Below are 17279 nucleotides of genomic sequence, written 5' to 3'. Positions count from 1 at the left end.
AGAACAGAAAAAAGAAAAAGGAGAGGCTACCTCTCTGTATTGTAGACAGAGACGGCTAAGTAAAACCATTAATTAGTACAAGCCATGCATGCATAAGTATTAGTTATTGCATGAGCAGGAGTGCAATATGCCAGATATTGGCTCAGTAGTAAAATTAGTGGTCGAGGGTCGCGTAGGTATAGGCCTTGCCCAATTATGCTAGCATAATTTTGAGACTAATAGGTGCAGTGGAGCATTGAGCATTATGCCAGCCTAATAGGCAAAAAATATTAGCCTATAATAGGCAATTTTTACCAAATTTTGGTAGAAAGTATTTATAGAAGCTCAATAGCATGAATAATGCTAATAGTTAACCTTTACACGTACTTCTGAGCACATGGTCCACGTCGTGGCTAGACTGAGTATATACGTATGGAAGGTGCTAGTAGTACTGCTAGATCAGTTGACTTTTTTGTAAGATTTCTTTCACTAATAATACTTCAGTCTTTAGAAATTATATAGAAGCGTCTGTGATGTTGCAGTATAATTCTCGTTGATGATTTTGAGACTAATGGGTAAGAAGAATTAAAGACTAATAGGTAAGAATTAAAGACTAATAGGTACAATGCGTGAGACTTGGAGACTAGGCAAAATTTTGAGCATAATTGGGCAAGGCCTAGAGATCACTAATTACTACGTAGCCAATAATTATCAGGCATAGTTATAATGAGTTCATGCCTTCCGCATTCCTTATTTTGATACCACAAAAAAGTGAGTTGTAGGAACAATATAAAAAAGATCATTCCAACTTTTGTCCAAGCTTTCTGGCTGTGTGCAAATATATGGCATATTGCACTGCGGTGACATGTTAGCTTTGATGTGCCTGGATTCACTGTGCAATATGCCATAATTATATTTGCACTGTGGTTTCTTTGATCTTTTGCTCAAACATGCAACAATACTCGTTATAACCCTGTCAGAGTATACTTAAAATTACTCTGATGCCTGCATGCTTAAATCGAGTGGTGACATCGTGCATCTTTGATATAATACATCGAATGAAACTTCAATTAAGTAATTATTTATATAACTAAGTTATGAAATTAACAATAAACTTATAATTATTACTTCAGAAGCTGGTTGACAATTAACTCATCTTCACATTATACTGTTTATGCATGGTACAAAGTACATACCTTTTTATACACTGTTAGCAAAATTTTTAAAACAGGAGGTTCATTGTTGTACAATAATCAAAATTCCACACATGACAAAATAATGTAAGAATCGATAATTATGTCACACAATACTATGCAATACACACACATAGCTAAAACCAAGTACTCTAAAAGCTAAACACTCTAAATATAAACACTGACATTGTTAAATGTTCCAACTTGAAATAGTATAAGAAAAGTAAAAGTGAAAGTGAACAACAGAGCGTAGACCATCCAGGGGAATATTGGCACTCCGAATATGCATGCCTGTGTGTGTGTGTGTGTAGGGGGGTACTCACAAACTACATTATAACAATCATTTTTGAAGTGTACAATCAATGATCAGTGACAATGCCACACCTACCCTGAGTCGTGTAGTCTGAAGGTAGGAGAGGAGAGAGTCCAGTTCGATGATGGATGTGTTTTCGTATACATAGGGGCGTGTCCTCACCTCTAGACCAACTCCCTTCAGATGTTTACCTGCATTGGTCACTCGGACAGCCTGAGAGGGGGTGCATGGGATGAAAAAATGTATAATTATAACTGCAACTACGTACACTACGTGAAAAAGAAAATGTAGGTATAATAATCATTATACATGTAGCTATAACTATACTGTAATGAAAGCACCGCGGGTGCTGATGCCTCGGTGGAGGGGTCATAACATAAAGCTATAGTTTTTATACACAAATTATAATTACATTAATAAATTTTACTGCATGCATGCAGGCATGCAGAATCACAGAGAAAGGGTGGGTAATGATTGACATTTTTGTTTTGCTGGATAGTGGGTAGATCTAATGATCGATGATGATTGTTGGATCGATGCCAAAAGTTCCAAGTAAAAAATGAATGGCTGCATCAGCAGAGCCTTGCAGTTTTATTCTCACTCCAATAGCTAGCGTTCTAATGCAGAGCTAACTACTAATAAGTAGAGTGGCAGCACTCCATGGACAAGTTTTGCTACGCACTATTCTAAAAGGCTATACAATGGCATTCCAAGTAAGCAAAACTAGGCATATTAAACTCGAGAATGAAGCATTATTTTGCAAATCCACGCCCAAGAAAACATGATTAGAAGCCTATAGAAACTCTTGCTTGAACTTTATTGATCCTTGAGCAGCTGTAGCAGCTAGTCTACACACACACAAGCACACACAAGCACACTATACCGTATACCTCACTTGTGCATGCGCACCGAGGCATAACTACACTACATGATACCTGGAACTGTACAGTGTACATATATAGTAAGCATATAAATGGTATAGATAATAGCTCACAAACGGTACGGTGACATTAGCTTCCATACCTGTACAAAGGGCACAATCAAAAGCACCAGCCAGGAAATGCAGTTAAACCCAGCCGCTACAACAGACAGTGTTTTCAGGTACTGCTCTTTTTCGAGGATGATAGTTCCATTGACTGCTTCAAGGAAAATTATCCCTAGCACGGCTAGACTGAGGATGTCAAACAAAACCAGGCTGGTAAGGGTAGCTGTATGCCGATTCAGCGCTTTAAAGTATCGCTTTGACCCATAGATGTCCTATGATGAAGAAGACAAGATTGTGTCAACAACAAGCGCATGCACACACACTCATGATCACCTTAATAGCAGCGTCCATTTCTTCGTACTTGTTCTCCTTAATGAGTCTGGCTATGTCCCAGAGTAGGTACACGTTCATCTCGGCCTGAGCAGCATAGTTGAGCACAGAGAAGAGGTAGACTAGGTCGAATGTGAAGAAACCACACAGAGAGAAAATGACCAGAAACAGACGAATTCCGCCCTCAATTCTGTGAGGGTGTGAGTGTGTGGGTAATCAACGAAATTAAGAGATACAATGTATAGAATTCATGTTAAAAGTTTGCTTTCCGATTACCGCTACTAAAAGCAGGGGCGGATCCAAGAATTTTGACAAGGGAGTACTGAGAATTTGCTTTAGAAAATTTCAACTGTTATTTAATACTGCATGGTCAGCTACACAATAGTTACATTAGTTTCATGGTTGTCTGGGAGACAGCTAGGGGGATACTGTTATACTATTGACAAATCCTGACATTACCTTGAAACCCGACCTCTTTTCTGAATGGAAGATTGGGCCATAACCAACTAGCTAATGGCAGCTAGCTAGACTAACTAGCTAACTTAGCCAGTGTATATAGCGGTAAGCCAGCCCCATGCATGCATGTATATGCATGCACCCTCTTATTATGCAGATAAAACTTTGTACTGTGTTGTCATGACAGTATAGCTAGAGTAAAGTATCAATCATCAGACGTCATCATATTTATGTCGGACACAGCGATATCTTCAAAAGTACAAAAGACAGATACCATTTAAGGACCATTTTAAAGCTATATCTACAGTACAGTGAGTGCCCCCTATTCTTGCTAGAAGACCAGTGGTCATTGTAGATTAGATCTGTGTATAGTCTATATTCAGCTTGCAACTTCCAATTAAGGAAGTGGATGTGGCTTAGAACAGCACATAAGCTGATGAAGCTGAAGTGCAAGATGACTTCATGTCATATTGTTGATTATAGTCATCAATCAACCCGTGACCAGAAAAGCTATAATTATACCTGATTTAAAAAAAAGTTTCAGAATCTGTTAAATTCCCCCCCTTTTCAAAATTCCTGGATCTGCCGTTGGATTTATTCTCGTAGCCCTTCAAATCCCAGTTAAGCGAGGCTTCCACGCCCCCCCCCCCCAAGATCCTCCCATACACTTTTGGGCGAGGAGGTGCACCAAAACACAGACGTAAAATTATACGCTTTACTACATGCAACGATTTTAGCAACACTGTGTGTGCTCTCTGTGACATTTCTGATGGATGCAATGCAGGGCACTGTTTATGACGCTTCAAAGGGTCAATAAAAATAAAGGGTTAACGGGATCGAAACTTAGTTATGTAACTATAACTTCTCACGTGATGTCCGTAGGCCATAATATGACAAGCTTGGAATCAAACAGGTCTCCTGCCACTGCTGAGATGATCCGTATCACAAGAGACAGGAGCAACCACACCAGGGCAACAATAAAGAACACACTGCAGTTAGGGGGGAGAGGTTGATAACCGTTAACTATTATGGATTTTTGCTTCATCTTAAGAGCTGAAATAGCAACATCCGACGTATAAGTATACAGCTGCAAACCACACTTCGTTGTACACCCTACAACGCTACTGGTCATGTGCATGTGACACTCACATGAGGGTTCCGATGAGCTTTTTATTGTAGGAGATGTTGCCAGACTCTGAGTTTTTAATAAACACCTGTGCATGGAGGACAGACCGTTGTTTCATTACACATGCACTCCCATTAAACAATTTAGCTATAGAATCAAAAGTCAAGTGTCAAGTAGGTTTTGAGTTGTGCGGTTTCAAGGACATTTTAAAGTGCTAGAATTTCAAAGCCTCTGTATACATATATGCATGTACGCCCTTACCCCACTCACCTGATTGGCCAGATTGTGCAGGTAGTCTTTTTCTCCTCTACTGAAAAGGTACACTCCAAAGAAATAGGCCAGGAGCAGCACAATGTCCGGGAGAATGAGAGACGATATGATTTGGTTGTTGCAAGTTAGAGGGGGGTGGGTAGTAGGTGTGGTTATTGTCGTGAGGTTGGGTATAAGAGGGACGATGCTGGACGCTGGGGCGGGGACAAACTGCATGTGTGTGAGAGAAGGGGGTGCAACATTTAAAGTTCTAGTTACATGCATATTAACGTCTATAATGAAATGCATGGTTCAAATTTGTTATACACAAGACAAGCTCAGACCTACAGGTCGGCAATTAATACAGTGTTGTAATCTTGTTAACTGTTGAACGTACACAATTTATAATAAAATACCCAACAAGATCTACATCAATTACAATTACAAACACGAACACAATGTCTCACCATGTCTCTTCGGAAGCAGGAGAGTATCTGAGTTACCATGGCAGCCATTATAGCAAGCGTCCACAAAATCACCAAGAGCGCTTGTCCCACTTTTCCTGCTGTCTCCTGTCCAAAAGGTAGCCAGCCAATCTGTGAGGAGGGATTGTGAATATAATTTATGTGAACGTCAAATCAGTAACAATAAGAAAAGTGTTTACAGGCTATTACGTGATTGGACTATGTAGATAGGCGTCCATTAAAAAAACTAGAGTCCCCCCACTGAGAAATTACTTCCTACGCCACTGAGATTGCAAGTGTAAAGTATATTCATAGCCTATAGCATGATCTCAGCACGCCGTATAGCAGCAATGAATACAAATGCCACGTACAGGATATACAACGGTAAATCCCTTGTAAAACAAATCAGTAACAAAAAACAAATCAGTAACAATAAGAAAAGTGTTTACAGGCTACTACGTGATTGGACTATGTAGATAGCCGTCCATTAAAAAAACTAGAGTCCCCCCACTGAGAAATTACTTCCTACGCCACTGAGATTGCAAGTGTAAAGTATATTCATAGCCTATAGCATGATCTCAGCACGCCGTATAGCAGCAATGAATACAAATGCCACGTACAGGATATACAACAGTAAATCCCTTGTAAAACAACAAACAACATTGCATGCCATTAATCACACACATGCAATGGAGTCCATGCATGCACAATCTCTCACCACTCCAAGACAAGTTTTGTATGGCTTTAGAATGTATTTCTCACACTTTGTGATTGCCATGGCCGTGTGGTCCTGTAGGTAATCGGGAGGGGATAGGGGGATGGTTATAATGCATGGCACATGCAATGATAATGATGCTCACATATTGACACTCCTCTACAAAGCCTGCATGAACGTATATCAATACAATGCAAGGTTATGCACGATTGTATGCAAAAACAATTATTATTTAGATAGCCTAAACAAACAGATCAAAGACAACACTTTATTGAGTCGAGCTCCTACAAGCTCTAATCTCTCCCCCACCACTTACCGTAGAGACAATAGTAAACGACGACATCGCAGGGTCGTCATCTCCGTCAGACGTATCCTTGCTGGAGTTTATAGCAGGGATAAGTGGGCTGACCTCAGTGTTTGGCTCTGCAAGAAGCAGTGAGTTAACGTTAGAGGGGGTGGAATCCTTCTTCTTGCTTTCGCTTTCACTTTGTGAGCATTCTATCCCACCCACATTTGAAGGACCCTCAGGTTGGGGGTCGATGCTTCCAGGTCCATACTGAGCCATACTGGCTAGATCTAGTAGAGCTATATATCTGTTGCAGTATCAGCACTCCATATATTGGCTAATACAAAAACTGCAGTGCCTGTAATCATAGAGTGGAATACAACAAATATGGTACATAAATATGAATATCTTGACATTGCAACATTTCTAAGAAATATTGATGTAGGTGAATGATTGAGCTTCAAATATAATTATCTATCCAAGGTAACCTAATGTGGTGGGTATGTGGTTGTTTATATAACTGTTATAGTCGATCGCTTATAGTGATGAAAACACCAACTGTTGTCGGCTAAGGTATGGAGGGAGCTCAGCCCGACTCTGCTCTGGCACAACATCAGTGGATATTTAAACATCTAATTAATATACATATAATTATGCCATGGTTTAATAATTATATAATAAGTACACGCGCTTTCGTACTCAATTATCTCGGGAACCTTTTTGGTTAGCGATGGGTTAGCGATGGAACTCAAGCAAATTTGTCAGATAAAAGTCTACACATGAATTATAAAAAAACAGTTATAAAACACTTTACTTCCATGCAGAGATAATTCACTTTTTACGATCACTTTGTAGCTTATCCATTCACCAGACCACAATAGTATCAGCACAATTTCTTAGTCAACCTTATAATATAAGATATAATAATTATAATATAAGAGTACAACTACTCACAAAACCCACAGCTGCAAAAAAATCCACCCCCCCCAAGCCCTCACCTGGAATCCTCTCCCGCCAGAAGAATTCCTCGAATTTCAACCTCCGATCAGTTAGATCTGTTTCTATAGTCGCTCTAAATTGCATGCATCTCCATTGAGGTCATGCATTCTCAAAGATCGGAGGACAATTCAACATCTCTTCATGGTTAGAGCTCCCTAAAAGAACAGCAACTATGAACTATGAACCTGTATAAGTATATAGTGTATAAACAATTGTACTGCAACATCAACAAGTTTCACATTATATGTGAAACTTGTTGATGTTCAGTACAACTGTTTTGTCCGCATGGTTTTGTACAAATAATGCTGAATTCAACCAATAAACATCCCATTCACCAGAAAACTTTGAAGTTAACTCCTGGAAAAACAATTTATTGAATGTGTATAATTATATAGTGTTGTGTATACATGCATGCATGTACGGTAGTTATTCACCCATGCACTAATTAATTCCTCACACAAATATACTTTAGCTCATTTTGTTGGCTGAATAACAAATTTGTACAGTAATTATAATATCTAACTATAATTGTATAAACTAGAAATACTAATTATGGCAAGTGCCTGCGATATACTATTTATACTACAGCGCATGATGGGTCAGCCACTAGCAATCATTCTAAGCCACTCTGTTCTAGTTAGGTTCAATTCAGTGTCTATATCCAACCAGTTGTTTTGAAGCAGCCATACTTTTGCTGCCATAGCATGTTTCTTCATCTTCTTGATGCTATGATCACCTCCCTGATGCCACACAAAACAGTCCTTTAAGATACGAAATGTACAAGCTTGACCACGACAAATCTTATCCATCGGAATAACAGTCACATTAAGTTGTGATTTGACGTCACTGATAACTACGGGGGCTCCCCCTTGCCATGGTTCACTGGTGTTGTCTCGTTTATTGAAATGAACGTGGAGGGAATTGAGGGCAAAGTTGAACTTCTTCTGATCATCGTTTACATCACGTTTGCTCATTTCACTCCATAGACGTTCTGTAGAGTGAGCAATTAATGTAATACTGTACATGCATGCATGTACTAAAACTACTATCCTGTTTTAAGTACAGGAAGAACACCTAACACATGCATGCCATACATATAAAACAGAAACCTATTTAATGTAGATCTATGTAAAAAAAACAGTACAGCGGAATTCCTCTATAATGGACTTTTGAGTATATAAACTCTTTATTTGGGACCTGGGTGCCTGCATGGCCTTTATAATTCTTCAGGGGTGCCTTTACTTGAACTATACATGTACACCATATGGTGGTATTATAGAGAGGTGTTTACCAGATTCTGATGATGCTCTTATGAGGACCACACCCATACAAAAAGTGACCCCCCACTTCTTGTGCAAGTCAAACGGCATGTACGACTCTGATCCAATCACGTGACTTCCTGGATACAGATCAAACAGTTCTTGCGGATTCTTCAAAATAAATGCATCACTGTCGTAATTGACGACATCATACCCCCAGAAATTGATGAGTCTCATCACAACCAGGCGAGAAATTTCAGTATTTATAAGTCCATCAGTTTGAGTAGACAAACTTTGATGTGGTACATACAGTACCTTAAAGTTTCTCCTCTTTAGGAACTTGTGCAGTTGTTCATCTAGCGACAGAACGAGAACATTTTTGAGTAAGTTTTTCTCTCCAATTTTGAGGAGAGCATGAGCAAGCCAGTTGACTAGTGATGATCGGTAGTTAAAGTTTGAAACAGTAATGGCAACTGGAAATCGTCTATCAATCTCAATATTTACAAACGTCCACAATTCCCTCACCCAAGGTAGTTTCATTAGAGATTTTAGGGTAACTTTGAGGCCACTTTTCTTCCAAGGCAAGTTAGGCGGAGCTGTTTCAGGCATCGGATTCAATAACAGAGATTGTCTAGAGTTTGGAGTTTGTTGTAACTGTCCACTTTCCACGATTTGTGAGATATCAGTCGTTTCGTAACTGTTACTATAGTTTCCACCCGATGACGAGTATTGAGTAAGGTGCCTGCTTTCTCTTGTCTCCTGACTCCCTTCAGTAACTTCAGTGAGAGGTAACCATCTTGAACTTGAAATACTTGAAGGAGTGGTTTCTAATTTGTTGCCTAGTTTCAGATAAACAAATACAGCTCCTATTAGTACTATTTGTAGTAGAATCTTTAAATGGTTACTCACACTAGTCATGGCTATAGTACATGCATACTGTTTTACTTAGCACCTATAATCTACTCTACATCAAAATCTTGCTGTGGAATGTAGATCTATGTGCCTGCAAACAGAAGCCTGGCTTGTGAGATTGCAATTTAATTAACTTCTATGTATTATACCAATAATAGGGTGCATTTGGCTGCATGCATATCATGCACACTCATGCATACAGTGTGTTGCAATCCAGAATCATATATAACCCATGCACGTCACTTAGGCAATGAGATCTACTATTGGAACAAAACTAATAGGTAGATCTACAGATTATAAGAGTGAACACGAATACACATGCATAATGTCAGGTCAGTTCTTATAAAACCACACACCGTCTTTCACTGATGCTTTCATTACTGTTTTTGGATTATGTACAATTTTCCCGTGATGCCAGATATAACAGCTGTCTCTTACATCAGGACGACATCCCATTTGTCTACACGCCAATCTTTGTGGCAGTAAAGTTATCTTCAATCCACTAGTCGTTTTCCCTTCCCATTGAATATTTAGTGTGTCATTTGAATCATCAGGATTGAGGTTTTTAGTTTTCCATTTTACGTTCATCTTATCCAGTCCATAATTGAGCTTCATTTGGTCGTCTCGTTTTTCCACTTTTTCGAACGATTTCCACAATTGTTCAGTTTGTTTTGTACTCCTCAAGAAAATGGCGCCCATACAGACAACCACACCCCACTTGTTATGAAGTGCTCCAGGCAATCTTCCTCCAAAGGTACCAATTACATCACTAGTTGCATATTCCTCACTGTAAAACAACGGTATTGGGTTCTTGAGTAAAATTGCATCACTGTCAAAATTGGCGACATCATATCCCCAGTAGTTGAGTAGACGCATTACCACAACTCGAAGTACTAGTAACTGATAGAATCCGGTGTACTTTTTATGCTCATAAATTCCTTTAGCTGTGAGAGTTTCTGGAGGTATAGCCAAACACTGGCAGGAAAAGTTTTTAGAATTGACAAAATCACAAAAAGATGCACTGTACGTCAACACTAAGATGTTAACAACAGGTTGCTCTTGCCTCACAGTTGCTGAAAGTAACCAGTTAAGGAGAGGTGTTTTAAATTTATCGTCAGTGGCAACAAGGACAATGGGAGAGCGTGGAATTGAATCGGATAGAATAATTTTCAGTTTTTGGAACCAAGGCTGAATTAGAATAGAGTTCACTGGCTTACTGTTTTGCCATGGCAGATTAAATGAGTCATCAACTTCGAAACTGTGGCTTTGGATTTGGTAGACAGTAGTGTTGTCTTCAAAGCCTTGTACATTTGGTTCATGAAAACGTGTTTCTTTCTGAGCAATAGGTAGTCTTGAACTTAAAGTACTTGATGGAGTAGTTTCCAATCGGTTGCCTACCTTCATATACACAAACACACCTCCTATTAGTACTAGTAGGAAAATCTTCAAATAAATGCTCACACTAGTCATCTCACTTTAGCACTATACACAACTATAAACTTGCTGTGGAATGCACATCTGCACATGTACATGCAGACAGAAGCCTTGTGAGAGTGCATTGTGTGGAATGCATCTCTGCATCAATCAATCTGCATGCAAATTGAACCTTGAGGAATGTGAGATTGCATTTCTGCACATTACTCCCTAATAACTATTAAGGTTACAAACAATTATAGCCAGCCAGACACAGGCTAGCCAATTACTGTGCATGGTTTCTCTGCACGCCACTCTTTGTGGCAGTAAAGTTATCTCCAATCCACTAGTCGTTTGATGATTTTTGTTTAAAGGGTTTGCAAGTTAAGGTGACAGCTAGTAATCCTCTAGCTCACTAGCTGTATCAATACCTTAAGGTGACATATTTTCATGAGTATTAATTTCTGCTATTTCTGCGAATGAGAGTAAAATTCGCAAAAATTTGGACTCACAGATAATTGGAAAATTCAATGAAACTACTTGCGAGTAATTAAAAACGCTATGAAGAACACAATTGACAAGAATTTAATACCAGCAAAATGAGTTAAACAGTGAAAACGCAAACAAATCTATACCTGTTATGTCATCTTAAGGTAATACTTCAACAAAATATTATATATACAATCATAAATATTATAAATAGAGGCTAGAGCTAAAACATTGAGCCAATAGTTCTCATACAAACCACACATTATCTTTTGCTGATGCTTGCACCACTTTTTTCGGATCGTGGGTACGAATTTTCCCGCGATGCCAAATATAACAGCTGTCCTTTACATCAGGACGACATCCCATTTCTCTACACGCCAATCTTTGTGGCAGTAAAGTTATCTTTAATCCACTAGTCGTTTTCCCTTCCCATTGAATACTTAGTCTGTCTTTTAAATCATCAGGATTGAGGTTTTTAGTTTTCCATTTTATGTTCATATTGTCAAGTCCATAATTGAGCTTCATTTGGTCGTCTCGTTTACGCCGTTTTTCCACTTTTTCGAATGATTTCCACAATTTTTCAGTTTGTTTCGTACTCTTCAAGAAAATGGCCCCCATACAGACAACCACACCCCACTTGCTATGAAGGGCTCCAGGTAATTTTCCTCCAAAGGTGCCAATTACATCACTAGTTGCATAATCCTCACTGTAAAACAATGGTATTGGGTTCTTGAGCAAAATTGCATCACTGTCAAAATTGGCGACATCATATCCCCAGTAGTTGAGTAGACGCATTACCACAACTCGGATTATTAGTAACTGGTAGAATCCGGTGTACTTTTCATCCTCGAACAATTCTTTAGCTGTGAGAGTTTCTGGAGGTATAGCCAAACACTTGCAAGAAAAGTTCTTAGAATTGACGAAATCACAAAACGATGCACTGTACGTCAACACTAAAATGTTAGTAACAGGTTGCTCTTGCCGTACAGTGGCTGAAAGTAACCAGTTAAGAAGAGGCATTTTAAAGTTATTGTCAGTGGCAACAAGGACGATGGGAGAGCGTGGAATTGAATCCAAAAGAATAGTTTTCAGTTCTTGGAACCAAGGTTGAATCAGAACAGAGCTCACAGACTTGCTGCTATACCATGGAATAGTAAATAAACTATCAACTACAAAACTGTGCCCTTGTCTAAAGTTAGTGATACTTTCAATGTCTTGGAACTTAGAGATGATTTGATGTGAGTTTGTATCCACTGTTAGTTCATGTACAGCTAGGGCGCCCTGCTCACTGGTGGCCACTGGTGAGTAAGTAGTGCTAGTGTCTAACTTCTCTTTTGATCTCTGGTGGATGTGAAGACTTAGCGCTTTCGAGACATCATCAACTGCAGCTTCATCCAAGTATTGATTTTTGATGACAGACTTTTTGAAGAGAAGCACACAACACAATGAGCCAATTACTAAGGACACCAACATACGCTTGAGTACGTTTATTCTTGTTAGACTAGCCATTATATATACTGCCTGTTGTATCTTTGTCGCATCGTGACGGCTACATGGCTAGATCTACGTACTGTGGATAACAATGTGTAGAATGGCATGGAATACATTTACATGCATGCAAATAGAACACTTAAATGTGCATATTGCATCTATTTTTACAAGAACTACATATTTACATTAGTGTGTAGTTTTTGAACCTTGAGTTAAATTTGCAAAGGCATAACAACAATAATAACAGACTTAATTATTAAGTCTGTGAATTCAGTATGTAATTATGACATCCATTAATTAGTAGTTATAATTATGTGCAACTGAATGACATTGTGTTGAAATCCATAAGCTCTCAAGGTTTCTGTTGGTATGTACAATATGTCTTCCATACCAACCTATATACACAGCACCATGGAGGCTAGAGCACACTATATACTGCATGTATAATACGTAGTAATGTGTATTTAGTATAATGGCTAGTCTAACAAGAGTACTCAAGCGTATGTTGGTGCTCTTAGTATTTGGTTCCTTGAGTTGTGTGCTTATTTTCAGAAAGTTTGTCATCAAACAACAACACTTGGATGAAGCTGCAGTTGATAATATCTCGAAAGCGCTAAGTCTTCACATCCACCCGAGATCAAAAGAGAAGTTAGACACTAGTGACACTACTTACTCACCAGTGGCCACCAGTGAGCAGGGCGCCCTAGCTGTACATGAAGTAACAGTGGATACAAACTCACATCAAATCATCTCTAAGTTTCAAGACATTGAAAGCATCACTAACTTCAGACAAGGCCACAGTTTCAAATTTGACAGTTCATTTAATTTCCCATGGCAAAACAGCGAGTCTGTGAGCTCTATTCTGATTCAGCCTTGGTTCCAAGAACTGAAAACTATTCTATCTGATTCAATTCCACGCTCTCCCATCGTCCTTGTTGCCACTGACAATAAATTTAAAACACCTCTCCTTAACTGGTTGCTTTCAGCCACTGTACGGCAAGAGCAACCTGTTGATAACATTTTAGTGTTGACGTACAGTACATCTTTTTGTGATTTCGTCCATTCTAAGAAAGTTTCCAGCAAGTGTTTGGCTATACCTCCGGAAACTCTCACAGCTAAAGGAATGTATGAGCATAAAAAAAACACTGGATTCTATCAGTTACTAGTAATCCGAGTTTTTGTAATGCGTCTACTCAACTACTGGGGTTATGATGTCGCCAATTTTGACAGTGATGCAATTTTGCTCAAGAACCCAATACCATTGTTTCACAGTGAGGATTATGCAACTAGTGATGTAATTGGTACCTTTGGAGGAAGTTTGCCTGGAGCACTTCATAACAAGTGGGGTGTGGTTGTCTGTATGGGCGCCATTTTCTTGAGGAGTACGAAACAAACTGAACAATTGTGGAAATCGTTCGAAAAAGTGGAAAAACGAGACGACCAAATGAAGCTCAATTATGGACTTGATAAGATGAACGTAAAATGGAAAACTAAAAACCTCAATCCTGATGATTCAAATGACACACAAAGCATTCAATGGGAAGGGAAAACGACTAGTGGATTGACGATAACTTTACTGCCACAAAGATTGGCATGTAGAGGAGTAGGATGTCGTCCCAATGTAAGAGACAGCTGTTATATTTGGCATCACGGGAAAATTGCACATGATCCGAAGAGAATGATGCAAGCATCAGCAAAAGACAATGTGTGGTTCTATAAGAACTCTCCCAACTAATATAATACCTGATCTATACTAAGTCTAAAGGCTGTATACTGCATGTATATTATAATAATTATCTTGCCACATTGACAATGGCCATGGGTATATATACTAAGAGTTTAGCTAGATTAAGTCGCCGAACTCCGTCAGACATCAAAGTGCGTCAGGTAAAAGGGCGTGTAACGCACAAACAAAACAAGACTGATTCAAACTAATTACACACACTAACAGATGGCCATGGGTCTATATTATCCAGTGAAAATTTGTATATAGGCCAAGTCACTTCCAGTCCGAGCAGTGATAACGTGAAAAATTTCTATGAGATGATAATTATATAGTATGGTATAATTATGTATAGTCTTTAAATTCTTATTGATTTCAGGTCTATCTATGAATACTATTATAACAGGCACTAACTTTCCAACAGGGCATGTGCACATCACAGTCTCATCAGTACTGTATAGCGTGTAATTTTCGTGGGGCAAAATATTCGTGGTTTTCGTGGTTGGAGGTCTGACCACGAATATTTTACCCACGAATTCATATGAAGCGACCTTGCCTACCTTTACCTGCAGTGCAAGCAGCAACCACGAAAATATTACCCACGAAATGTCTCAATATTTCTAAACCACGAATATTTTGTCCCCCGAAATTACCCGCTATACGGTATAACAGTTAGAATAGCTCTCAGTGATGGTAACATAATTATACGTACAGTATAATGTACTATAGAAAGGTAATACACACCATCTATATAATATATTATATCGCACTGAGTTGATGTTCAAGTACGCAAACAAGTTATAGCTAAACACATGACAACAAAAATCATCGATGGCCATCATATAAATTTATTCACATTCAAGATAGCCACATTGAACATCGTATAAGGAAGTTACATGCATAAAGGTGTACAATTAAGTAAGAAGAGAAAACAAATTGTCATGGTTACATTCTAGCTATAGGTACAGTGTATGTATAGTATTAGGACAGTTTGAATGTTTTGTTATCACTTGACCTCTCCCTCGCTGACACTGGAGGAGTCACGAGTCACCTCCTTGTCTTGCTGCACAAAGAGAAGGACAACAGATAAGTGCACATGAGATCCTCTAGTATCAACACATGCATGTATACTGTCAAGCATGCAAGAGCGTTAAGCTTGGAGATGTCGGGACACTGACGCTTTAATCAATACAATTTTCGTTAATAACAATGCATAACATGATAATACATGTACACAGTACATTTTGTATTGATAAACACTATTATTATAACAGCTCCACTACAATTATACCATTACCTTGTGTCTCTTGGACTGACCGGAGGAGCTCTCTTCGTCGTACTTTCTCTTGCGACTTTTTCTCTCACCATCTGATTCACCGGACGAGTGAGGCTGTGTGTGTGTGTGCGTGTGTGGGGGGGGTGAGGGTGAGTGTGCGTGTGTGGGTGGGGGGGGTGAGTGTGTGTGTGTAGGTGATTGAGTGCACATGTGTGCGTGTGTGTGGGGGGGGGGGGTGAGTGCAGGTGATTGAGTACGTGGGTGTAGGTGATTGAGTGCACATGATTGTGTGTGTGTGTGGGGATAATGTGATGTACAAGTGAAAAAGAATTAAGGCTTGAGTACACTTTTAAACATGTCATGTGATACTACGGTCCTTCAAAGTTTGCTAGTGAAGGATGACACATACCGAATGGCGTCTTCTCTTTTTTGATTTCTTCTTGTGTTTCTTGCCACGTCTACTCTCACGTTCAGACTCCGACCCTGAGGCCTCTCCGGGCGACAAAGAACGAGAACGATGTCTCCGATGTTTGTGGGACTTATCTTTGGAGGGTGTGACTATTTGCCCCTCCTCAGAACCAGAGCTAACCTGAGCCAAAAATCATAAAACTCTCATCAAAGATCGGTTTTGCGGATACTGAGAGGTTAAGACCATGCACCGACCACCCACACTATAGTTAGTCGCATTGATCCTCTCTCGCTAACTAAGTCCCCACTAGAGTGGGAACTCTGAACACAAGGACAGCATTTTATTTACAATCAAACTGTTTATTAATTATTCTTAAGAGGTTGTGTCTATCACTGTAATAACAGTGGAAGATCTCTCTAAAGGAAACATTAGTTTGGGAAAATACCGTACGTTCTACGGTGGCCCTTACGTTTTGTACATTTGGACCTGGCCTTTATACGAGGGCTGGCTTTTACATTGGGGTTGGTTGCTGCTACGAGGGGTTCCACTGTGGCACATAGTGTACGTACGTACACCCAGCTACCTACGTAAGAACTCACGGATTTGGATCTTGATTGAGAGCGCTTGTGTTTGCGTGATTTCTTATGTGACCTGTGATGTTTGTGTTTGTGGTCGGACTCTTTACGCTCTGACCTCTCACTCTTCTCCTCTTTCTTTTTGGCCTCACTGCGATCTGACCTCTCTGACTTCTCTTCTCTCTTTTTAGTTTCACTGCGCTCTGACCTATCACTCTTCTCCTCTTTCTTTTTGGTCTCACTGCGCTCCGACCTATCGCTCTTCTCCTCCTTCTTTTTGGCCTCACTGCGCTCTGACCTCTCGCTCTTTTCCTCCTTTTTAGTCTCACTGCGCTCTGATCTTTCTGACCTTTCCTCCTTCTTCTTTAATTCACTTGATTCTGGTGGCTACAGAGAAAAAAGCGTTACAACAATTAATTTACATGAGCATATAATTATAGATCTACGATACCAGGCATTTTCATTTCTTGGTACTGTTCAAATTTCAAATGTATAATTGCTAATGATCAGATCAAGGAAAACACAACGAACCATTCCTTTACACTAGTCCTAAGTCACCAACACATCATCATACTGTAAGAATCACCCATAATAGGCCTAAACACTATTATATAGGTATACAGGTTTTCACTGTTAC

The 17279-nt window shown here is 39.4% G+C and overlaps 6 protein-coding genes across 6 annotated transcripts in view; 1 reads left to right on the top strand and 5 right to left on the bottom strand.

Moving 5' to 3' along the window:
• Window positions 1-1150: 1150 nt before the first annotated feature.
• Window positions 1151-6419, bottom strand: LOC135347897 (uncharacterized). The gene is made up of 10 exons (XM_064546011.1): window positions 6127-6419; window positions 5814-5885; window positions 5099-5227; window positions 4653-4862; window positions 4406-4470; window positions 4126-4245; window positions 2804-2990; window positions 2509-2742; window positions 1561-1698; window positions 1151-1463 (listed from the first exon to the last, which is right to left on the bottom strand). Exons 1-10 carry the CDS (start codon window positions 6373-6375, stop codon window positions 1341-1343), a joined length of 1527 nt encoding a protein of 508 aa, XP_064402081.1. The 5' UTR covers window positions 6376-6419; the 3' UTR covers window positions 1151-1340.
• Window positions 6420-7506: 1087 nt separating this feature from the next.
• Window positions 7507-9348, bottom strand: LOC135347919 (uncharacterized). Its single transcript, XM_064546045.1, has 2 exons — window positions 8387-9348; window positions 7507-8086 (listed from the first exon to the last, which is right to left on the bottom strand). Exons 1-2 carry the CDS (start codon window positions 9270-9272, stop codon window positions 7695-7697), a joined length of 1278 nt encoding a protein of 425 aa, XP_064402115.1. The 5' UTR covers window positions 9273-9348; the 3' UTR covers window positions 7507-7694.
• A 211-nt stretch (window positions 9349-9559) lies between these two features.
• Window positions 9560-10760, bottom strand: LOC135347931 (uncharacterized). Its single transcript, XM_064546067.1, has one exon. The coding sequence runs from the start codon at window positions 10734-10736 to the stop codon at window positions 9600-9602; it is 1137 nt and encodes a 378-aa protein (XP_064402137.1). The 5' UTR covers window positions 10737-10760; the 3' UTR covers window positions 9560-9599.
• A 484-nt stretch (window positions 10761-11244) lies between these two features.
• Window positions 11245-12738, bottom strand: LOC135347920 (uncharacterized). Its single transcript, XM_064546046.1, has one exon. The coding sequence runs from the start codon at window positions 12675-12677 to the stop codon at window positions 11415-11417; it is 1263 nt and encodes a 420-aa protein (XP_064402116.1). The 5' UTR covers window positions 12678-12738; the 3' UTR covers window positions 11245-11414.
• A 347-nt stretch (window positions 12739-13085) lies between these two features.
• LOC135347921 (uncharacterized) lies at window positions 13086-14483 on the top strand. The gene has a single exon (XM_064546047.1). The coding sequence runs from the start codon at window positions 13132-13134 to the stop codon at window positions 14392-14394; it is 1263 nt and encodes a 420-aa protein (XP_064402117.1). The 5' UTR covers window positions 13086-13131; the 3' UTR covers window positions 14395-14483.
• A 679-nt stretch (window positions 14484-15162) lies between these two features.
• Window positions 15163-17279, bottom strand: part of LOC135347826 (pre-mRNA-processing factor 40 homolog B-like) — a 16951-nt gene continuing 14834 nt past the window's right edge. Inside the window, exons 19-22 of the mRNA XM_064545913.1 lie at window positions 16667-17029; window positions 16068-16247; window positions 15680-15772; window positions 15163-15445 (exon numbers count right to left, since the gene is read on the bottom strand). Coding sequence (XP_064401983.1) covers window positions 15389-15445; window positions 15680-15772; window positions 16068-16247; window positions 16667-17029 — 693 coding nt within the window. The 3' untranslated portion in view covers window positions 15163-15388. The remainder of the gene's footprint in view (window positions 15446-15679; window positions 15773-16067; window positions 16248-16666; window positions 17030-17279) is intronic.

Source organism: Halichondria panicea, chromosome 14, assembly GCF_963675165.1.
Source record: "Halichondria panicea chromosome 14, odHalPani1.1, whole genome shotgun sequence".
Lineage (NCBI taxonomy): Eukaryota > Metazoa > Porifera > Demospongiae > Suberitida > Halichondriidae > Halichondria > Halichondria panicea.
The sequence above is the reverse complement of the archived record's forward strand: the minus strand, read 5'-3'. Positions and strand labels throughout refer to the sequence as shown.